Below are 23,034 nucleotides of genomic sequence, written 5' to 3'. Positions count from 1 at the left end.
TAGAACTGGATTAAACACCTAAAGGAAATTGTATCTAGGGATAGAACTAGGACCTTTGGTTGTCTTGAATCTCAATTCTTAATGCGGATGAACTTGTTAGGTTTTCCAAGGGATTGGAGTTTAAGAAGTAAGTCTAGACTCTCTCTACCAAGGGATTGGGTTTGAGTAAATTAGAAGATTGACGTTGGCTAATTAATGAAGAGGAAGTGATTTTCCATACATAAGAGTGAAGTAGGTGAAATCAACCCCCAACAATATCATTCCATATCATTTCTAATCTTTCATTTCCTAAGTGTTTGCGTTATTAAAGATCACTTTTACCATTTAAGTTTTATCTTTATTTTAAGTGCATAAAAAACCCAAAACATGGAATCATTCTTTAGTTTAAATTAGTTAGATATTATACGATTGTCTAGGACACGAGTCTCTTGGGAAACGATATCCGGTCTTACCGGTTTTATTACTTGAACGATTTCGTACACTTGCCAAAGTATCAACAAGTTTTTGGCGCCGCTGCCGGGGACCCGTGTTAAATTAGACTTTTGTGTAATTTTTAACCGATTTAGACTTTTTGTGTATAATTTTCTATTTTTGTTGTAATTATTATCTTTATTTTTGGGCTAACTTGTGGCACAAGTTTGGTTGTTTTCTAGTGTATGCAGGGAAACATTCGTACAAGGAGGACTGTTTCATCTGAACCACTCCTTGTGGATCCTGAGATTGAGAAAGCAGCTAGAAAGAACAATAGTGACACTAGGAAACGAAAAGCTCTAGCAGCACAAGCTGCTCTTGAATCTTCATCTTCTTTCAACAATCAAGACATAGAGTCTTTTGATTCTTCTTCTGTGAACGGGATGGCTGGCGCAGGACCACCTCCAAGGAGAACCATAGGGGACTCAATCACTTACACAAGCCCGAGAAATTTCTCAAGCATTGTGAGGCCCACTATGAGTGACAAGCTGGCAGAAATGAAACCTGCTCTACTTCAGCTCATCAGTTCAAACCAATTTTCTGGCCTGGACAATGAAGACCCTCATGCGCACTTGGTCACCTTTTATGAGTTGTGTGGCACTATGGGTGTACAAGGGGAGGATGAAGAAGCATTATACATGAGACTCTTCCCATTTTCTCTGAATGGCAAAGCAAAGGCTTGGCTCCAGTCACAGCCTAATCAAAGTCTTACGAGCTGGGAGGATGTGGAATACAAATTTCTAGCACGCTTCTTTCCACCATCAAAGAGCACAGAGGTGAAGGCTGCCATTGCTACTTTCGTCCAAGGAGCAGATGAACCACTTTGTGAAGCAGGGGAAAGATTTAAATCTTTATTGAGAAAGTGTCCCAGCCATGGATTCAGTCTAGAAATGCAAGTGCAAACTTTCTGTAATGGTTTGCAACCTCATACAAAGATGATATTAGACGCATCCTTTGGTGGTTCAGTACTTTTTAAGACTGCTGATGAAGCCATTGCTGTGATAGAAAATATGGCTTCCACTGATTTGAGGAGCCAACATGGGAGAATTCTAGCACAGAGGAGAGGAGTGTATGAACTTAGTGCTCAAGATGCACTACTTGCTCAAAACAAGCTTCTTTCTCAACAAATGGAGCTGTTAACTCAAAGCATGGCTAAGTTACCTCAGTAGTTACAAGCACTGCAAGCTCATTCACAACCACATCATCAAGTCATGAGATGTGATTTCTGTGGAGATGATCATCCTAATGGTCATTGTCAAGTTCCTGGTAGTTCCCAATCTGAAGAAGTCAACTATATGGGGAACCAAGGACGTCAAAATTTCTTCAACAATCCTTTTCCTAATCCTGCAAATCAAGGATGGAGACAAGCACAGGGAGCTTCAGGTAGTAGAAATCCTTATCAACCTGGGCAACAGTATGCATCTCAAAATGACCGAACAGCAAAATTAGAAGATGCTTTGCAGATGCTTATACAGCAATCCATCCAAAATCAGAAAAACACTGACGCTTCAATCAAAAATTTAGAAGTGCAAGTAGGTCAGTTGGCTAAGCAATTGGCAAATCAACAGGGTGGTCAATTCTCTGCTAATACTCAAACAAATCCAAAGGAAAAATGCAAAGCTATAACCACCAGAAGTGGGAAGGAAATAAGAATAATTGAGAAAGAAAGTACAAGAAGAGAAGAGAAGAAAAAGATAGAAGAAGAAAATCAAAAAGAAAGAGAAAGTGAAGAAGAGGATGTTAGAAAAGAAGAAGAGACTAATAAAAGCCAAGAAAAAGAAATACCTCAAAAAGAAAAAGAAATAGTGAAACACCTTCCATATCCAAAGGTGCATACAAGAAAGGAGAAGGAGAAGCAATTTGAGCGATTCTTAGATATATTCAAGAAGCTGGAAATAAAAATTCCCTTCTCTGAAGCTCTTCAACAGATTCCAGCTTATTCTCGCTTCATGAAGGATTTACTCACGAAGAAGAAAAAATATATTGAAGCAGAGACCATTGAAGTACAAGGCAACTGTAGTGCTATCATCCAAAAGCTTCTCCCACCTAAATTCAAAGATCCGGGCAGTTTTACTATCCCTTGCACTATAGGGAATCTAGCTATTGGGAAAGCTCTGATTGATTTGGGAGCAAGCATCAATCTAATGCCCCTCTCTATGTTCAGAAAGATTGGAGAGTTAGATCTGAAACCTACAAGGATGACTTTACAATTAGCAGACAGATCTATTAAATACCCTCATGGGGTGGTAGAAGATGTCCTTGTTAAAGTTGACAAATTTGTCTTTCCAGTGGACTTTGTTATAATGGAGATGGAGGAGGATACTGAGGTTCCTCTCATTCTGGGTAGACCATTCATGAAGACTCCAAGAGTTCTAATTGATGTAGATAATGGCAAACTCAAGGTGAGAGTACAGGATGAGGAAGTGAATTTCAACGTTTTTGAAGCTATGTCTCACCCCAATGATGATGAAGCATGTTTTCAAGTTGATGTTCTGAATAAGGTATGCTCAGATAATGAGAAAATAGCGTATGTTTCATCCCCTCTGGAGAAGACGCTTATTGATGCTTGTGAAGCTCTTAATGAAGAAGAAGAAAAATTGATTGATGAATGCCTGACTAACTTGGATACTTTGAACGAAATTCCCCCTCATGAAGCAAAGATTGAAGATATAAATTCCAAGGAAAAAGTCAAAGATGGCAAACTTGAGTTGAAAATGTTACCCCCTCATTTGAAGTATGTGTTTCTAGAAGAAGTTGGTAGCAAACCGGTCATCATCAGCAATTCTTTATCTCCTGCAGAAGAGGAGAAATTAATTGAAGTTCTCAAAGCCAATAAGGGAGCCATCGGGTGGTCAATATCTGATCTAAAAGGAATAAGTCCTTCTTACTGCATGCACAGGATATTCATGGAGGAGGATTTCAAACCAGTAGCTCAACCGCAGAGGAGATTGAACCCTGTAATGAAAGAAGAAGTAAGAAAAGAGGTTCTGAAATTGCTAGAAGCTGGAATCATATATCCTATATCTGATAGCACATGGGTGAGTCCAGTACAGGTAGTACCAAAGAAAGGTGGTATGACCGTAGTGTGTAATGATAAAAATGAGCTCATACCCACGAGAACAGTAATTGGGTGGCGGATGTGCATTGACTATAGAAAGCTGAACAAGGCTACAAGGAAGGATCATTTTCCCCTTCCTTTCATGGATCAGATGTTAGAAAGGTTAGCTGGTCAAGCTTTCTATTGCTTCTTGGATGGTTACTCTGGTTATAACCAAATTGTGGTGGATCCTAAAGACCAAGAAAAGACTGCTTTTACTTGTCCTTTTGGTGTTTTCGCTTATAGGAAGATGCCTTTTGGATTATGCAATGCACCGGAAACGTTTCAGAGATGTATGCAAGCCATTTTTGCTGACCTAGTGGAAAAATGCATTGAAGTATTTATGGATGACATTTCAGTGTTTGGTAGCTCATTTAACTTGTGCTTATCAAACCTGGAGATTGTTCTTGAAAGATGCATTCAAACTAACCTTATTCTCAATTGGGAAAAATGCCATTTCATGGTTACTGAAGGTATTGTTCTAGGTCATAAGATTTCTTCTAGAGGAATTGAAGTTGACAAAGCTAAAGTGGAAGTTATTGAAAAACTGCCACCACCAACAAATGTGAAAGGAATCAGAAGTTTTCTTGGTCATGCCGGTTTCTATAGAAGATTTATCAAAGATTTCTCCAAGATTGCCAAGCCATTATGCAGCCTCTTAGTAAAAGACACTCCTTTTGTGTTGGATAAAGAGTGTCTAACCGCATTTAAGGTTCTCAAGGACAAGTTAATTTCTGCACCGGTGATAATTGGTCCAAATTGGGAACAAGAATTTGAGTTGATGTGTGATGCTAGTGATTATGCCATAGGTGCTGTCCTAGGCCAAAGAAGAGGAAAGGTGTTTCACAGCATTTACTATGCCAGCAAGGTGTTGAATGGAGCTCAATTGAACTATGCCACAACTGAGAAAGAATTTTTGGCAATAGTGTATGCTTTAGAGAAGTTCAGACCTTATCTCATCGGATCAAAGGTGATTGTTTACACTGATCATGCTGCTATCAAGTATTTGCTTACCAAGCCTGATTCCAAACCAAGATTGATAAGATGGGTTCTTATGGTGCAAGAATTTGATTTGGAGATCAAGGATAAGAAAGGAAGCGAAAATGTCATTGCTGATCATTGATGGACAAATTTGTAAGCACCAAAATATGATGTCACAAACTTGTTTTTCAATCGGCAAGTATGACCGAATCGTTCAAGTAATAAACTTGGTAAGACCAAGTATCGTTCTTCCCAAAGGACTCACGGCCTAGTTTAGTTGTGTGGTTTCTTGATTAACTAAGACTTACAAACGAAATATTTGGATTATATTATGCAAAAGACGAAAATAAACATGTATGCATGAAATTTGATCAATGGCAAAGACAAAAGATAAACACTTTCAATGAAATATATGAATGAATATGTTGTTGGGGGTCAATTTCATCTCATCCACTCTCATACATTTTAGGAATTCAACATTCAAATCATCATTGTTAATGCCACTCTCTAAAGTACCATTCTAGATGGCTTCTCCCTAATCACGAGTTCATACAATTCCTAGCATTCCTAATGATTAGTTCATAAGTGCAGGAGTTTAACGACAACCAATATAATATTGGGAGAAATTCCCCGGATCTAGACTTCCCCGTACGTGTCCGTATCGACAAAACCAATAATCATGCATTAGAATGAGTTAAACAATGCAAGCATTAAGCAAAGAGGAAAAAACCTAACTAATGATGAAAGAAAGCATAAGTCTTAATTTAAAGATGCAAGCATAAATTCCATATATGAGAGCTTCAAGAGATTACATTGATTCCCCAACAAACATACAAGGTTTAGTTCACCATATTCATGGTGAACCTAGATGAATTACAATGAAAGTATGAAAGAATAAACCCTGAAAAGGTGAAGAGGTAGCCTGAGCATCCAAGATCCTCCTTCAAAGGGGTGGAAGAGAGAGTGTTTGCCTTCGTTCTGCCAAAGATACCTAACCCTAGGAAACCCTAAAGCTTAAATACCATTCGTAAATTACAAAAAGTCAAGCCCAAGCCCATTAACGTGCCGCTCAGCGGTAAAATACCGCTCAGCGGTGATTGCGCGTCTCGTTTTCTCCCCTCAGCGGCCATTTTGCCCCTCAGCGGACCTCCCGCAACCTCTTGAGTGCCGCTCAGCGGTAAAATGCCGCTGAGCGGTGACTTCGGCTTCTCCTTTTTCACTCTTTGCTTCCTTTTCTGATTCCCTCTCTCTCATTCTTCACTTCTTTCACTAAATTCACCTTAAAACCTGCACAAAAACACTGAAATCAAGCATAAACCTGTCCAGCTCTCTTATTTCTGAAAATATGGATAAAAGTATGATTTCAAGCTAGTTTCTAAGTCTAAAGGTTGCTTTTAGTATCAATTTTAAGCATGAAAATAACAGTTTTTCAACTGTTATCAATCATCTATCAAGACTTGTCAATGATGAAGTTACAACTAAAGAAAGAGAAATCCGTGAAGAGTTTTATGATGAGAACTTGATGATGGTCCAACAAAGGCCCTGGTTTGCTGACATAGCTAATTTCAAAGCTGCAGGAATACTTGCAGATGATCTTTCATGGCAACAAAAGAAGAAATTCTTAAATGATGCTAAGCAGTTTATTTGGGATGACCCCTATTTATTCAAACTAGGAGCTGACAATCTCTTGAGGCGGTGTGTTACTGAAGAAGAATCAGCAGGAATCTTGTGGCATTGCCATAACTCACCCTATGGAGGACACTTCAATGGTGAAAGAACAGCTGCCAAAGTCCTCCAATCTGGATTTTACTGGCCTACTATATTCAAGGATGCTTATGCCCACGCCAAGCGTTGTGATAAATGTCAAAGAGTGGGCACTATCTCAAGAAGGCATGAAATGCCACTACAAAGCATCCTTGAAGTAGAGCTTTTTGATTGCTGGGGTATTGATTTTGTCGGTCCCCTACCTTCATCTTATACTAATGAGTATATTCTGGTTGCAGTAGACTATGTCAGCAAATGGGTGGAAGCAGTAGCATGTCAGAAGAATGATGCAACCACAGTGATTAAATTCTTGAGGAAGAATATATTCTCAAGATTTGGGGTGCCAAGAATTCTTATCAGCGATGGAGGATCACATTTCTGCAACTATCAGCTTGAAAAGATACTAAAACACTATGAGGTGAAACATAAAGTTGTTTCCCCATATCATCCTCAAACCAATGGGCAAGCGGAAGTATCAAATAGAGAAATCAAGAGGATTCTTGAGAAAACTGTTTCTTCTTCAAGGAAGGATTGGTCATTAAAGCTGGATTATGCTCTGTGGGCTTACAGGACTGCAATGAAAACACCTGTTGGGATGACTCCCTTTCAACTAGTCTATGGCAAATCTTGTCATTTACCAGTGGAGATGGAACATAAAGCTTATTGGGCCCTGAAGTTCTTGAACTTTGATTCTACCTTGTCTACAGAAAAGAGGAAGTTGCAATTACAGGAGTTGGAAGAAATGAGATTGACAGCTTATGATAACTCCAAGAATTACAAAGAGAAGGTCAAGTTGTATCATGACAAAAAGCTCTTAAAGAGAGAATTTCAACCTGGCCAACAAGTTCTCCTTTTCAATTCTAGATTCAAGATCTTTCAAGGAAAGTTGAAGTCAAAGTGGTCTGGACTCTTCACCATCAAGGAGGTAAAACCTCATGGAGCAATCGAATTGGTTGACCCTACTTCAGATGATCCAGCAAGAAGTTGGGTGGTTAATGGGCAAAGATTGAAACATTACCTAGGTGGTGAGATCCAACGTCTCACCACAATCATCCACCTCTCTGACCCTTGAGCTAAATGGTGTCAAGATAATGACGTTAAACAAGCGCTTACTGGGAGGCAACCCAGCTTTCTAACCTTTTCTCTTGTGTGATTTTAAATTTTGAATGTTGTTTGAGTGTGTGATTGTATGTTTTAATGTGTAGTGTGATGTCATTGTTTTGAACCATGTTTGTGTGAAGAACAACCAAGGTGAATTTTTGAGTCGATTGTTAGATTGTTGAAGGATATAGTGCATTGATGTGAATTAGAGATGTGAAACTGTTTTGGCTATTTTCTGGGCTGTTTTAACATGATTTCAAAGTACCTTACTTAAGCCAATAGCCAAAAATGTTGCCTAACTTGTGGAATTTTAAAACTTTGAAAGAATGACTTCAATTTGCAACTTGAGTGATCCAATTCAATTCCTAGGGTTTTGAACAAGCTTGTTTAATGATAATATGGGATTATGGAGCATCTCAAGTGTTTTGAAGTTCAATTTCACAAAAACCCGAGTTAGGTAACTTGAAAACCAGTTTCTGCATAATTCTGCAGAAACTCACGCCCGGCGCCGCAAGCACTAGAGGGCGCCCGGCGCCAGCTCGTCCAGTCTGACCACCCTTTCTCTGATTCTGCATCTGGTTGAGTCACAATCCCACGCCTAGCGCCGCATGATCCACTAGGCGCCGGGCGCGACTTCTGCAGCTATTTTTTTTCTGATTGCACAGTGGTGAGGCCCAATTCAATTAAACTTAACCTAAACCTACCCAACCCCTCACACTTACCCTCACGCACTCCACTTCACGTTTTCCACTCTTCTCCACTCCAAATCACCTCAATCAATCTCCTTCTCACAAATTTCCAGCCCACACACCACATTGCTGCTGCCACCAACGTTGGACCAATCCATTCTCTCTTTGCTCACTCTCGGCTCTTCTCCACCCACGCAATCTCCCACTGCAAAAACTCTCCACACCAAGCTAATCACATTCTCTGCGCATCAAGTAGGCTTTTCACTCTTTGCTATTGTAAATTCCTTCACAATGCTTAGCCTTGGTTGTTCATCATGTACTTGGTTTAATTTTGACCTAGGGTAGTTTAATTCAATTCAAATTGAGTGTGGTTTGTTATTGCTGCTGTATTATATAAATTTCGTGCCATTATTGACCTGCTTGAACACACACACACACGCACAGTGGCTAGAATGCAGAATCTGGGTTTACCCCATGACTGCATGTCGCGCCCGACGCCTACTGACTGAGGCGGCGCCCGGCGCGACTTTCCTTGCCCAGCTTTGATGTTCATTTTAGTGTGTCCTGCAGCTTTTGTGTTTTGTTTCAATGTTATTTGCTTTGAATTTTTGACTGAACTGTGATTAAATCTGAGTTTGAGTTAGTTAAAGTTTGAAAACATGTGTTGATTCATGAGAATTTGTGTTGTACCTTGACTTGTGATGATTGGTTGATTAAAGGCTGCATGTTTAAAGTGCTTAAGCTTATTTCAATGTCTGGAAACTGAGCTAGCAGCTAAGAGGTTTTAGCCAAAAATCTGCATAACCTGCTGTCACGCCCGGCGCCTACTGACTGAGGCGGCGCCCGGCGTGACTGACCCTGGCAGATTCATTGTTTTTCTGGTTTGGCTTCAAATTTGCACTGATCAGGGCTCTTCTTTGCTCAATTTCGAATGTATAATTAGTGTGAATATCATTGCATGTAATGGTTGCATAAAAATGAAAGTTATTGATGAGTTCATTCATGAATCTAATAACATGTCACCTTTTTTATCCTACCTTGTTTTGCAGATATGGCTTCTTCATCTGGGTTCAAGAGGATTAAGACCACTGCTGGCCTCAGGGAAAACAAAAGGAAAGAGAAGATATACTCTGATATCTTCTTAACCAAGGACCATAAGAAGCAGTTCTCCAATGTCCAAAACAGAAAACTTTTGATGGAGAGGAAAGTCACCCTTCTACCTCAAGATGTGCCAGACTTCTCCAATGAGATTATGGAGAGGCAATGGAACCATTTAACCACATACCCAGAACCAGCCAACATAGCCATTGTCCAGGAGTTTTATGCAAATGCCAAATCCTTCTCTCCGGACACAGAACCCTTCTGGAGCTATGTGCGTGGTCAGCGGATTTCATTCAATGCTGACACTATAAACGAGTTCCTCAACACGGAGTGGGAAGATGATAATGAGATATGTGGCTACGCTGAGCTAATGGCGACTGAGCTAGACCATGAGGAGATTGAGCAAGCCTTATGTATTATAGGAGGCACATTTCAAAGAAATAGGCAGCAACAACCTCTTCATATAAAGAGGGAACATCTCAGTTCTCTCAGCCGTCTATGGATGCCTCTCGTGCATTCCAACATTTCACCGTGCACGCATGTCTCTGATGTCACGGTTAACAGAGCTGTCATTTTATATGCCATTTTAACTGGACGCTCTGTAAACCTGGGGAAGTTAATCGATAATGAGATACGCAACTGTGCGAATTCAACCAAAGCTCCCCTTGGACATCCATCTCTGATCACACATCTCTGCAAGCAAGAAGGGGTGGACACTTCTATTCCACCATTCGAGCATCCCAGGAAACCGATTGATATGGGGTATTATACCCAATTTTGTTTGGATGCAGATGATGGAGTTGCCAGTCCACCACCCAGATCGCCGAGGATACATGCTAGACAGCGCCCTATCCCCAGACGTCCTCAGCCACCACCACCAGCACCTCCGTCCGATCCTTACCAGATGATGGACATGAGACTGGCACTGATTGAATCAAAGTTGGAGGCGGTGAACCGGATCAGCCAGGCCCATGCAGAGATGATGAGGCATGTTTATGGAGCATCCCATCCAGGTTTTATGACATCAGACCAGTACAGCACCTTCGTTGCTTGGCCTGGGGACCAGTCCTTTCCTTCTGGGCGGTAGACCTCAGGATGGCACTGCTGCTATGGATGAGGATGATGATGACGATGAGGAGGAGGACGATGATGAGGCAGACGAGGAGGACTCAGACTGATAGATGGCCATCACAGCAGTAGTCGACTGTCTTTATGTTTCCTTTCATTTTCAGTCTTTATTTTACTTTTAGGACTCCTTTTTATTTTTGAAGTTTTTATGTTTACAACCTTTTCATAAACATCTTCTTTGCATTTGGTTTGACAGTATGAGTTAATGATATGTGAAAATCTGGTTGTTATGCTTTCTTTATGTGATTGAATGTGTGGAAATAGTTGAGTTAATTGAGCATTGATTGTGGATGTCTTCACTGAGTTATGCTAATGCTTAGGGAATCAATTGCAGTCAATATTCATGACATTGTGTTAGCAAAGTATGGAATCTTGATTAACAGGGTGAGAATTTGTGCCTCAGATTTTTCTTTTATGTGCGAATGCTATCATGCTAGATCATAATTGACTTTGCCTGAGTTTCTATGATTTGAACTATCTACTTGCTTGTTGAATTTGATCAAGGCATTCTTTTCTCACCTTACATATACATTAGCCATTCAACCATAAACGTAAAAAGATCTTTCCTCTTTGTACCTTGAGCTTATTGAAAATTCCCTGAACCTTGTACCTTGAGCTGAATAGAACATGCATCTACATTACAGGAGAACAATCCAAGTTTGGGGGGGAAATTATGGTGTATTGAGAATAAGACAAAGATGGAAAAGTAAGAAAAAGAGAAAAAGAAAAGTACTGAATGAAAAACAGTTGGGTGTAAGTTTGAAATTGGTAATGATACATGAGGAGCAAAAGAAAAGCTTATATGAATGAAGTGAATTATGTAATCTCTCAGCTCAAGAACCTTTGATTTCCAGAAAAACCATGATTCTTTCTTAGCCCAACCACAATACAAGCCAATCAAAGTCCTTGTGACATCAACTTGCTTGTAAATGGTTTTGAATTGATTGAAACGAAAGGAAAAGTTAAATTGTGTGATAATTTGATTGCAGAGTGAGCTTTTTACACCCCTGATAATGCTAAATTTTACCATATTTTAAGCATCAATTTAGTAGCAAAATCAACTCCTTTCTAACTTATAACTTGCTTAATCCTCTTGTTTTGTCTTGTTTTCTAAATAATTGTGTTTTTGGCTACTTTGATGTTCTTTCATCAATAATCCCTTATTTTATAGCTAAAACTGTGCTTGGAAGGGTCTCCAATAATGTCCAAGGCTGAACCAACCACTAGAAGCAAGCAGATCTGCAGAAAAAGTGAAAATGATGCAGTGCTGAAAAGTCAGGCCCGGGCCCCCCCTACTGAGGGGCGCCCGGGCGCGAGCTGCACCAGGGCCAGTTTCTGCACAGAAGCCAGTTTTTGTGTGCTGGTAGCGCCCGGGCGTGAAAAAGGGGCGCCCGGGCGCAACTTTTTGCGAGAAGCTCGCGCCCGAGCGTGAGAAATGGGGCGCCCGGGCGCGACTTTTGCTGATGTGTCAGATCCAGCTTATTTTGTCAGAGCGGCTGCAGCGGAATGGTTAGCGTGGGATAACAAACCAAGAGGGGGGGTGAATTGGTTCTTACTAAAATCGTGTGCCTTAAAAATTTCTACTCAATTAAACTTACTTAGCAAATAATAAAGACAATAAAATAGAGTAAGGTTGAGAGAAATTTGCACAGTTGATTTTATCCTGGTTCGGATCTTACCAATCCTACGTCCAGTCGCTTATCTCAAAAACAAGATAAACACTTCACTAATCACAAAACTATTACAAACTACAATCACACAGATACAATTTGTAAAAGTTTAGAAAACACCTCTCTTGAAGCCACAAGAGATGAAACAACACCTCCTTTGAATCTTCACAAAGGATGAAACACTTCCTCCGAATACTTCACGAAGGATGAATTCCTCTTCCAAACACTTCCTTAGATACACCAAGGATGAACCAGCTATTCCTCTATCACCGTAGCAGTATTTCACCAACTCTACAGACAGAGTTTCCTTAGCTGAGCAAGAGCACACAATTCTCAAGAGTTTCAGAGTATTTGAGCACAAGGGAAGAGTTGTAGATGTGAGAAAATGAGAGTCTATTTATAGACTCATCCAAAGGCTCCTCCATTTTCGCTTTTAGACTTTCTGACTGTGTTAATCGATTAGCTACAGTGGTTAATCGATTAACAACCCAACGGATACTTCAACGGCTCTAAAAACGGCTAGTTTTTCAAACGTTCACCTTTGTTAATCGATTAACAGCCCTTGTTAATCGATTAACGCTAATCGATTAACACCCTCTGTTAATCGATTAGCACTGCACTGCTGGGCTTTTCCATGGCTCTCTGGAACAATCGATTAACAGCCCTTGTTAATCGATTAACGTTAATCGATTAACACCCTCTGTTAATCGATTAACACTGCACAGAATTTCGCTTATGATTTATTTTACATCACTTTTGAATACATACATGAAACTACTAATTCTCCTATGTTTATACAATTATTACAAAAGGTTACAAGTCTTCAAAGATGAGTCTTGGTTGTTCTTGACTTGATTTGTACATCATCAAAACTTCATCTTCACATTTTGCTAACATATTTAACCCAGAAACGCGAAGGGGTTTGGGTCTTTGGTTCTTTGGAGGCGCAATTCACTCAGAGGAGAGCTTGGAGGGCTGCTAGGGTTCGTGGGAACACTCTCTTCTTCCTCTTGGGTTCTCCTTCTTCTTCCATCTTCCATGTTGAAAGCTTTAGGGTTCTCCATGGAAATGGAGAAACAAACCCATCTTGTTGGGATTAGTTGTAGCCTTTGAATTCTTGTGTAATTGTTGAATGATTTGAATTTATATATGCCTTTTCTATCAATTGCTAGTATTCTTGTTTCCAATCTTAAAGCTTGCATGTAATGGGAACGTTCATGACTTGATTTTGGGGTTTTATGGATTATGGGAACGTAAGATGAAACCCGGAACTGAAATAGGAGTCCTTGTGGGTCATTGATTCTAGGAATGGAAGATGATTCACATGTTGTCTTAGATCCCAGCTCTTTAATGCGGGTTTTGCTTGTTAGATTGCCAAGGAATTGGGGTTTGATAAGGAAAACCTAGGCTCTTTCACCTAAGGAATTAGGGCTAGAGTGTTTTAGTGGATTGACTTTAGTAAATTGATAGAGAGGAGACGAAATTGGTCATTCACAAGAGTGCATTGGTGAAAACTAGCCTTAACAATGTCATTTCATATCATTTCTAGTCTTTTCCATTTCCAAGTGCCTTCAATACCAAAGTCCAACCTTGTAATTACTTGTGAAGTTATGTTTCTGCACTTGTTCTGTAAATTGATGTTATGTTCTTGAGTCTATATGAGTTGTTAATCGCACAATTCTCTAGTATTACGAGTCTCTTGGGAAAACGATACCCGGTCTTACCGGTTTATTACTTGAAACGATTCGGTACGCTTGCCGAAATCGAGCCCAACAAGTTTTTGAGCTATCAAGTTTTTGGCGCCGTTGCCGGGGATTTGGGGATTGAACCCGAGTCCTAGCAACGGCTAACAAGTTAAATTGGGCCTCATCAAGTTTTTGGCGCCGTTGCCGGGGATTTGGGGATTGAACCCGAGTCCTAGCAACGGCTAACAAGTTAAATTGGGCCTCATCAAGTTTTTGGCGCCGCTGCCGGGGACTCGTGTGAATACTAGACTTTTGTGAGGTTTCTAACTTATGTAGACTTGATTTTGTATATAGAACTAACCATTTTGTTGTAAATAGATTTTCAATTTTGTTTGGGCTAATTTGTGGCTTTAGCCTAGTTGTGTTTAAGTGTATATGCAGGGAGATGTTCATACATGGAGGACTGCAGCCTCAAAAGCATCATGAAGACCCTGAGATTGAAGGAATTATAGGACACAAGGAGACAACTATGTTGAGCATCACAAGCTGCCCCAAATTCTTCCTCCCTTGAAGATGCTCCAAGTGCTAAGTGAAAGATGAAGAAAGGGAGAAGGAAAAGAGAAAGACTAGTCACCACCACCCTTGGATGAGAGACAAAGAACTCAAGCCTAGCAAGCAAAATTTGATCAAGAGGATTGAGTGTTTGAAGATGTCAAGGTAGTGGAAGGGCTAAGATGAAGAGAATCAAGCTATGAGAGTTGATTTGGTGGCTAGATTGTGATTCAAGAAGAGTTGGTGGAAGGAGCACACCAACAACTAAATCTGCACTTCATTCAGTAATCCGTCAAGCTAATGACGTTAAATAAGCGCTTTTGGGAGGCAACCCAATTTTCTTACCCTTTTTACTAGTGTTTGTGTGATTTTTGTGTTATGTGCATTAGTAGTTTGTGTTTTGCATGTTTGTGTAATTTTGCATTGTTGTGATTTTTGAGTTGTGATGTTGTTTTGATGGTTTGTATAAGTGTATTAGGTTAGTTTTAGCTTCTTTGGTGTGTGAGTGCATTGAATGAAAGTCTAGAACCAAAAATCACATGGTGAGTGGCCAATTTCGCAGAAATCTGCATTATGCAGAAAACTGATATGGCGCCCAAGCCCCCCCTGCTGAGGGCCGCCCGGGCGCGAGCTGCACCAGGGCATCCTGCACCAAATTGACTGAGTGGCGCCCAAGCCCCCCTGCACCAGGGGCGCCCGGGCGCGAGCTGCACCAGGGGCGCCCAGCACCAAAAATTCTGGTTCTGCACTTTTGTTTTTCTTGATTTATGATGAGTTTCCCATTCTTTTGCACTCTTCCACACACTCCTTTTGATGTGTTTTTATACCTTTGTGTTGTTGTACCTTTGGGAAGCTTAATTCTAAGACTTCCCTCTTTGTTCATGTACTTTTGTCTTTGTTTGTTTTGCCTTTCATTGTCTTGTTTCTTTGCTTTATTTTGCATATTTCTTTTAGTTTGTTTTATGGATTCTTCTCTTCAGTTGTTGACTATGGGATACTAATTTTGCTTTGAGCTTTCTTGTTACAGGATAAGATCTTCCTTAGGAATTAAAGGCTTCAAAACTACTGCTGGCCAACCTTTGAGCCAGGCTTGAGCAGAGCAACATATGACTTGAAGATTTTGCTGCTCGTGTAGCATGGCCTGGGGACCAGGCCCCTACTGATGGGGGAGGTGGAGCAGTTGCGGAGTATAAGCTACTGTTGGAGGAAGATGTTGCAGATGAAAGTGAAGCTAGTGTCCTACACTGCTGGAGACGCAAAGAGTTCATTTTAAATCGGTTTTTTAGTTTTAATTTCCAGTTTTATTTGCTTTCAGTATTTGTGTTTTTGATTTCTTTTTGACTTGCCTTGTGGATAGTTCTTGTGCAATTGGTCTGGTGATTTGAGTGAATCATTTGTTATGCTTGAATTGAATACATATCTGTTGTGCTTGCTCTTTATCCATAAGAATTGTTTTGAAAATCTGATTGAGATTATGTGGTTGAGCTTGTTGAACAGAGATTGTGGTTGCTTGTATATGTTTAGATAGATGCTTGGTTTTAATTGTGATCAATATTCTTGGCATGATGTTTATCAAATTTTGGAACCCTGAGTAAACCTGTGAGATGTTGTGCCTCAGAGTTTATTGATGAATGTTATTACTTTGGAATCACAGTTGATTTTGCCTAAGTTTCTCTACTTGAACTATTTGCTTGCTTGTTACAAATGATCAAGGCCATCTTGTTCTTCAACCTCTTCTACATTTTTGAGCCCAAAAGCCAATGCAAAACACTTGAACCTTAAAGAAAACTTTCTCATTCCCGAAACCTTAAGCCTATTGAAAAATCCTTAACCTCCTTACCTTGAGTTGAGATGAACATATATGTTAGAGTGAGGAGAATGGTCTAAGTTTGGGGGAGTTCTTGTCATAAGGGGAGCATTGAGAAAAACAATAAGTTGAGTTAAAAAGAAAGAAAAAGAAGAAAGAAGAAAGAAGAAGAAGAGAAAGAAAAATGAATTCAATGAAAAAGAGTTGGGAAATAAGTTGAGAAGTGGGTTATTCAATTTTGGAGTAAAAGAGACACTATGCTATATCATGAACTAAATTGTTTGGTCTCTTATCTCAAGGTGCTTTGTTGTCCAGAAAAACCAATTTTTCTTCTTAGCCCAGCCACAATACAAGCTTCAAAAAGTCCTTGTGATGTAACTTGCTTGTTAATGTGTTTGATATTGTTGAAACAAAAGGCAAAGTTGATTTGTGTAACATTGTGATATTTGAGACTAAGACACACATCCTTATACACCATTGTGCTTGAGTGAAACACTTTCCTTGGTGAGGATTGGTTTCATGCACTCATTGAAAACATCTTGCCATGTTTGTTGATCTATCATTTGCATCTATCTTGTGACTTTTAATTTGTGAGCACCATGATTGATATTTAGCTTGCTAACACTATATTGTCTCTTGAATGTGATTTATAAGTTGAGCAAGCATGATTGATTTTGTTTATTTGATTGAAACTATGCTTGAGTTGCTAGACCATTGTGATTGAATTGTTTGCTAGGTGAAGTACTTTTGCTTGAGGACAAGCAAAGTTGTAAGTTTGGGGGTATTTGATAATGCTAAATTTTACCATATTTTAAGCATCAATTTAGTAGCAAAATCAACTCCTTTCTAACTTATAACTTGCTTAATCCTCTTGTTTTGTCTTGTTTTCTAAATAATTGTGTTTTTGGCTACTTTGATGTTCTTTCATCAATAATCCCTTATTTTATAGCTAAAACTGTGCTTGGAAGGGTCTCCAATAATGTCCAAGGCTGAACCAACCACTAGAAGCAAGCAGATCTGCAGAAAAAGTGAAAATGATGCAGTGCTGAAAAGTCAGGCCCGGGCCCCCCCTATTGAGGGGCGCCCGGGCGCGAGCTGCACCAGGGCCAGTTTCTGCACAGAAGCCAGTTTTTGTGTGCTGGTCGCGCCCGGGCGTGAAAAAGGGGCGCCCGGGCGCGACTTTTTGCGAGAAGCTCGCGCTTGAGCGTGAGAAATGGGGCGCCCGGGCGCGACTTTTGCTGATGTGTCAGATCCAGCTTATTTAACCCAGAAACGCGAAGGGGTTTGGGTCTTTGGTTCTTTGGAGGCGCAATTCACTCAGAGGAGAGCTTGGAGGGCTGCTAGGGTTCGTGGGAACACTCTCTTCTTCCTCTTGGGTTCTCCTTCTTCTTCCATCTTCCATGTTGAAAGCTTTAGGGTTCTCCATGGAAATGGAGAAACAAACCCATCTTGTTGGGATTAGTTGTAGCCTTTGAATTCTTGTGTAATTGTTGAATGATTTGAATTTATATATGCCTTTTCTATCAATTGCTAGTATTCTTGTTTCCAATCTTAAAGCTTGCATGTAATGGGAACGTTCATGACTTGATTTTGGGGTTTTATGGATTATGGGAACGTAAGATGAAACCCGGAACTGAAATAGGAGTCCTTGTGGGTCATTGATTCTAGGAATGGAAGATGATTCACATGTTGTCTTAGATCCCAGCTCTTTAATGCGGGTTTTGCTTGTTAGATTGCCAAGGAATTGGGGTTTGATAAGGAAAACCTAGGCTCTTTCACCTAAGGAATTAGGGCTAGAGTGTTTTAGTGGATTGACTTTAGTAAATTGATAGAGAGGAGACAAAATTGGTCATTCACAAGAGTGCATTGGTGAAAACTAGCCTTAACAATGTCATTTCATATCATTTCTAGTCTTTTCCATTTCCAAGTGCCTTCAATACCAAAGTCCAACCTTGTAATTACTTGTGAAGTTATGTTTCTGCACTTGTTCTGTAAATTGATGTTATGTTCTTGAGTCTATATAGTTTTTGGTGCCGTTGCCGGGGATTTGGGGATTGAACCCGAGTCCTAGCAACGGCTAACAAGTTAAATTGGGCCTCATCAGGTTTTTGGCACCGTTGCCGGGGATTTGGGGATTGAACCCGAGTCCTAGCAACGACTAACAAGTTAAATTGGGCCTCATCAACCCCTATACACCATTGCGTTAGAGTGAAACACTTTCCAGGTGAGGATTGATTCCATACATCATGTGAAACACTCTGTCATGTTTGTTGATTTCTTTTATGCCCTTTGCATTGTGATCATAATTGTTGATAGGTGAACAACACTGTTGTGCTTGATTGATGAAAGCTGTATATATCCATTATGTTCTTTCCATTAGATGCAAACACAGGATTTTTACTTCATGAGCTTAAAGGATATCTCAAATTTGAAACCAATGCATGTGAATGATTGTTTTTAGGATAGTTTACCTTTTGCTTGAGGACAAGCAAGGTTCTAAGTTTGGGGGAGTTGATAATGACCAATTTTACTTCATTATCCAACATCAAATTGATGGAAATTGTCAACTCTTCCTTTACTTCTAGTCTTGTTTAACTCATTTTCTTGTTATTTGTAAGTGGTTACATTATTAGTTGTAATTTGCCCATTTGATGGCTAATCCCCATTCAAAGAAGCTGGGAGAAGCTACCCACCAAAGAACATTTCCAAAACCCAAGAAAAGAGAGAAGAGTAGTTGAAAAGATGAAGAACCCAGGCTGCTGCAGAGAGTCACGCCGGGCGCCTACTGGCCTAGGCGGCGCCCGGCGTGACAGTGCTGACCGAGGGCGCGCCTGGCGCCTGTCTGTCGGGCCGCCGGGCGCGACTTTTGCTGATGTGGCAGAAACGGCTTATTTAGTTCTGGAACGCGAAGGGGTTGGTATCTTTTGCATCCCAGACACGATTTCTCTCATTTTGGAGCGTCCAGAGGCGATCTAGGAGCTGTGGGAACAGCCCTTCTTCATCCTTGGGTCTTCATCCTTCTTCCATTTCCACCATTGTTGTAAGCTCAAGCTCTCCATTCATGGAGAGCTAGTTTCATTCTTGTTGGGGATTAATGTAACCACGGATCTCTTATGTAATTACAGTTGTTTTGAATGATTATATGCCTCTTTCATTGATTGTTAGTGTTTAATTCCTCCACTTAAAGCTTGTATGAGTAATTCAACCATATCATGATTTTAGGGTTTGCTTGATATTGGGAAATATTGGGTGAATCTAGAACTGGATTAAACACCTAAAGGAAATTGTATCTAGGGATAGAACTAGGACCTTTGGTTGTCTTGAATCTCAATTCTTAATACGGATGAACTTGTTAGGTTTTCCAAGGGATTGGAGTTTAAGAAATAAGTCTAGGCTCTCTCTACCAAGGGATTGGGTTTGAGTAAATTAGAAGATTGACGTTGGCTAATTAATGAAGAGGAAGTGATTATCCATACATAAGAGTGAAGTAGGTGAAATCAACCCCCAACAATATCATTCCATATCATTTCTAATCTTTCATTTCCTAAGTGTTTGCGTTATTAAAGATCACTTTTACCATTTAAGTTTTATCTTTATTTTAAGTGCATAAAAAACCCAAAACATGGAATCATTCTTTAGTATAAATTAGTTAGATATTATACGATTGTCTAGGACACGAGTCTCTTGGGAAACGATATCCGGTCTTACCGGTTTTATTACTTGAATGATTTGGTACACTTGCCAAAGTATCAACACTAAGCCCACTTATGTAACTCATCAACTCGTGATGGACTAAGCTGAGATACAAAATTTTGACTCATCAAAAAGTAAGTAAGTTGAGCTAACTCATTTTAACTTAATCTATGTTGAGTTAGCTCGTGTGAGCTTAGTTGACTCATTTTGACACCTACTTAATTAAACGTGTCTGTGTTCCAAAGAATATTCAATCTTAGCTAAGAGTTGTTACATTCCAAAAAATACCAAAGCTCAAACAAGAGTTACCCTCTAAAGAATGCCTGGTCTTAGTTACGAGTGGTTACGTTTAAACGAATATTTGGTTTTAGCAAAGAGTAGAGATGTTCCAAAAAAATATTCAATTTTAATTAGGAGTTATCGTGTTCCAAATAACATTTTGTGTTTAGCCAAAAGTAAATATATCTAAATAATACTTGTTTTGAAACTTGAAATGTTACATGTCTTAGTGGAATGTTTACCATGTTAATAAAACATTAGACATAATTTGAATGATAAAAAGAACTAATATAAAAATAAGGTGCCTAAATCTCTCTAATATCTTATGTGATGGAAGTATGCCTAGGCTTGGAACTCGCAGGTAGCAACTCCAAACAACAAGCATTGATGGTGCAGCGGAATGAATGAAGATGAGTGGTGTTTTGGTGTGTTCTTAAAGGAAGGAGTGTGTGTAGAGACCTCTCGGCTTAGAAGGCCTTCCTACTATGGAAGGAAGCTAGAGGAAAGGGTGGAGAAAGAGAGAAAGAGTGACTCAAGAGTATTTAGGGCTGGAAATAAATTCTACAGCATTTCATTAAAGCTCAAAAGTGAAAATTACAAAGGAGAGACCCTCTTATTTATAGGTGAAGAGGGGCCTCACTTCTGGCCTAATTTCCCTCCAAAAATCAAATACAAGTTGAGCTTGGGCGCCAAGTTAGCTGGGACACGCTTCCCACTCCAAGCACACAAGGAAAGCATGTGAAATTCGAAAATTTGATACGTAGTGGCTGGGCTAGGCAGATTTTTGGCTTGGCCATTTCAGAATCCGGAAGGCAATTTTCTTCATGTTTCCAATTCGGAAGCCAAGCTGCTAAATTTGAAATTCACCTCATTTTCTCCCCTTTTTAGCTCCTTTACTTTCCTTGGCTTCTCATGGTTCTTGGGTGAATAACCATGGTGTCCAAGCTTTATTTAGACCCTACAAAATACCATATGAACATATTTAAAAATAATCCTTCTAAGTCTTAGAGAAAGAAAATCAAGAAAGCCTTTAAAATTCCTTCTTCAACTTCCCTTTCTTAGCCTTAGCTTGAGTTGCTACTTCTTTGAATGACTTCCCTAGTTAGGTTTACATCATTATGTTTCTATATTGTGTGAGTTTTTGAAAACAAAAAGAACTGATTTTGATGGTGCATTTATGAAACTTGAAATTGTGTTTGACATTCTCCATGAGACATTATTAAAAAATCGTTTAATAACTCATCTATCAATTATAAACTTTGTTCGCGTTACATTAGACAAATCTTGATCGTAAGAAAATCGCTTGACAATGTGTTTATCCATTTTTTATAGTACCACACTTATAATATGAAGAGTATATTAGGAAACTTTGGTTTTTCTTTTTCTTTTTGTTTAGAGACAACCTAATTGCCTTTCTATTAATTAATTTTTTTGTACAAATAATATATATATATATATATATATACCATACGGTCCTCTCACATGGTCGTACGGTCCTTCCACATGACCGTCCTCCCGTACAATCCTCCCATGGTCGTCCTTTCAGGCTGACTTCCCAAGTCGTCCACCGTCCTCCCATGGCCGTCTACCTAGGCCATGCCAATTGGTAATGACTCATTAAGCCCCTAATGCAGATTAAGGTGTGATTGGGTCGCCATTAAGCTAGCGAAAGGTAAAGACCCATCACCAACTAGTATAAATAAAGGTCCCATGTATGACTTTAGGATCGCGATGCACATTATATGCATAACTTGCTTAGCTAACCGATCTGTAATATTACTAACTTGAGCGTCAGAGTGCTTTTGATAGGTACCTGCCCGCACGACTTTGATGAGAAGAAGGGAGAACGAACACAACTTGGAGGATAGAGGACCACTAAGAAGCTCGTCCGTTCTTCAAGCGACTTGTATTGATTTGAGTAAGGGACTTTCACCCTATACTCGAAACATTTTGGCGCCCACTGTGGGGCCGAGCTAGTATCCCCCATTGTAACCATAAGGAACCAATGAGTGGTGCTTTAAAGGACGTCATCCGGCCTCACAAATACTTAGCCAAATTTGGCATCAATCATCCGACCTCAACTACTTGCCCATCCGGCCTCACAAGTACTTAGCCAAATTTGGCATCAATCATCCGACCTCAACTACTCGGTCATTCGCCCTCACAGGTACTTAGTCAAATTTGGCATCAAGCATCCGATCATCCGGCCTCAACAACTCGGTCATCCGACCACATAGGTACTTAGCCAAATTTGGCATCAATCATCCGGCCTCCACTGCTTGGTCATCCGACCTCACAGATAATTATCCAAATTTGGCATCAATCATCCGGCCTCAACTGCTAGGTCATCCGGCCTCACATATACTTAGCCAAATTTGGCATCAAGCATCCGGCCTCAAGTGCTCGGCCATCCGGCCTCACAAGTACTTAGCCAAATTTGATATCAACCATTCGGCCTCGACAACTCGGTTATTCGGTCTCATAAGTACTTAGCCAAATTTGGGCTCAACCATCTGGCCTTCCGGCCTCATAGGTACTTAGCCAAATTTGGCCTCAACCTTCCGGTCTTCCGACCTCGGCCATCCGGCCTTAACTGCTCAGCCATTCGGCCTCACAGGTACTTAGCCAAATTTGGCCTTAACCATCTGGTCTTCCGACCTCGGCCATCCGACCTCACAGGTACTTAGCCAAATTTGCCTTAAACCATTCGGTCTTCCGACCTCGGCCATCTGGCCTCACAGGGACTTAACCTAATTTAGCCTCAACAATCCGACCTTCTGGCCTTGGCCATCCGACCTCATAGGGACTTAGCCAAATTTGGCCTCAACCATCTGGCCTTTTAGCCTCAACTGCTCGCCCATCTGGCCTCACACGTACTTAGCCAAATTTGGCCTCAAGTGTTCGGTCACAACTGTTCGACCTAAACCGTTTGGCTATGCCTTGGCCCCAAAGGAATCCCGACCGACCTCACCGAAGGTCAGCGACCATGGATCTTCACCAATGGAATCCCGGCCAG

At 40.3% G+C, this 23,034-nt stretch overlaps 1 protein-coding gene across 1 annotated transcript; it reads left to right on the top strand.

Annotated features, from left to right (window-relative positions):
- Nucleotides 1-1,682: 1,682 nt before the first annotated feature.
- On the top strand, nucleotides 1,683-4,691 carry LOC128193773 (uncharacterized). Its single transcript, XM_052867875.1, has 5 exons — nucleotides 1,683-2,003; nucleotides 2,301-2,972; nucleotides 3,132-3,524; nucleotides 3,815-3,861; nucleotides 4,178-4,691. The coding sequence occupies exons 1-5, from the start codon at nucleotides 1,683-1,685 to the stop codon at nucleotides 4,689-4,691; spliced, it is 1,947 nt and encodes a 648-aa protein (XP_052723835.1).
- Nucleotides 4,692-23,034: the final 18,343 nt, after the last annotated feature.

Source organism: Vigna angularis, chromosome 8 (assembly GCF_016808095.1).
Source record: "Vigna angularis cultivar LongXiaoDou No.4 chromosome 8, ASM1680809v1, whole genome shotgun sequence".
Taxonomy (NCBI): domain Eukaryota; kingdom Viridiplantae; phylum Streptophyta; class Magnoliopsida; order Fabales; family Fabaceae; genus Vigna; species Vigna angularis.
This window is presented reverse-complemented; position numbering and strand designations above follow the sequence as displayed.

Coding starts and splice junctions, on each gene's coding strand:
- LOC128193773 (XM_052867875.1), top strand. CDS start 1,683: ATGAGATGTGATTTCTGTGGAGATGATCATCCTAATGGTCATTGTCAA. Junction 2,004..2,300: donor TCAAAAATTTAGAAGTGCAA/GTAGGTCAGTTG, acceptor CCATATCCAAAG/GTGCATACAAGAAAGGAGAA. Junction 2,973..3,131: donor AAGTTGATGTTCTGAATAAG/GTATGCTCAGAT, acceptor CATGAAGCAAAG/ATTGAAGATATAAATTCCAA.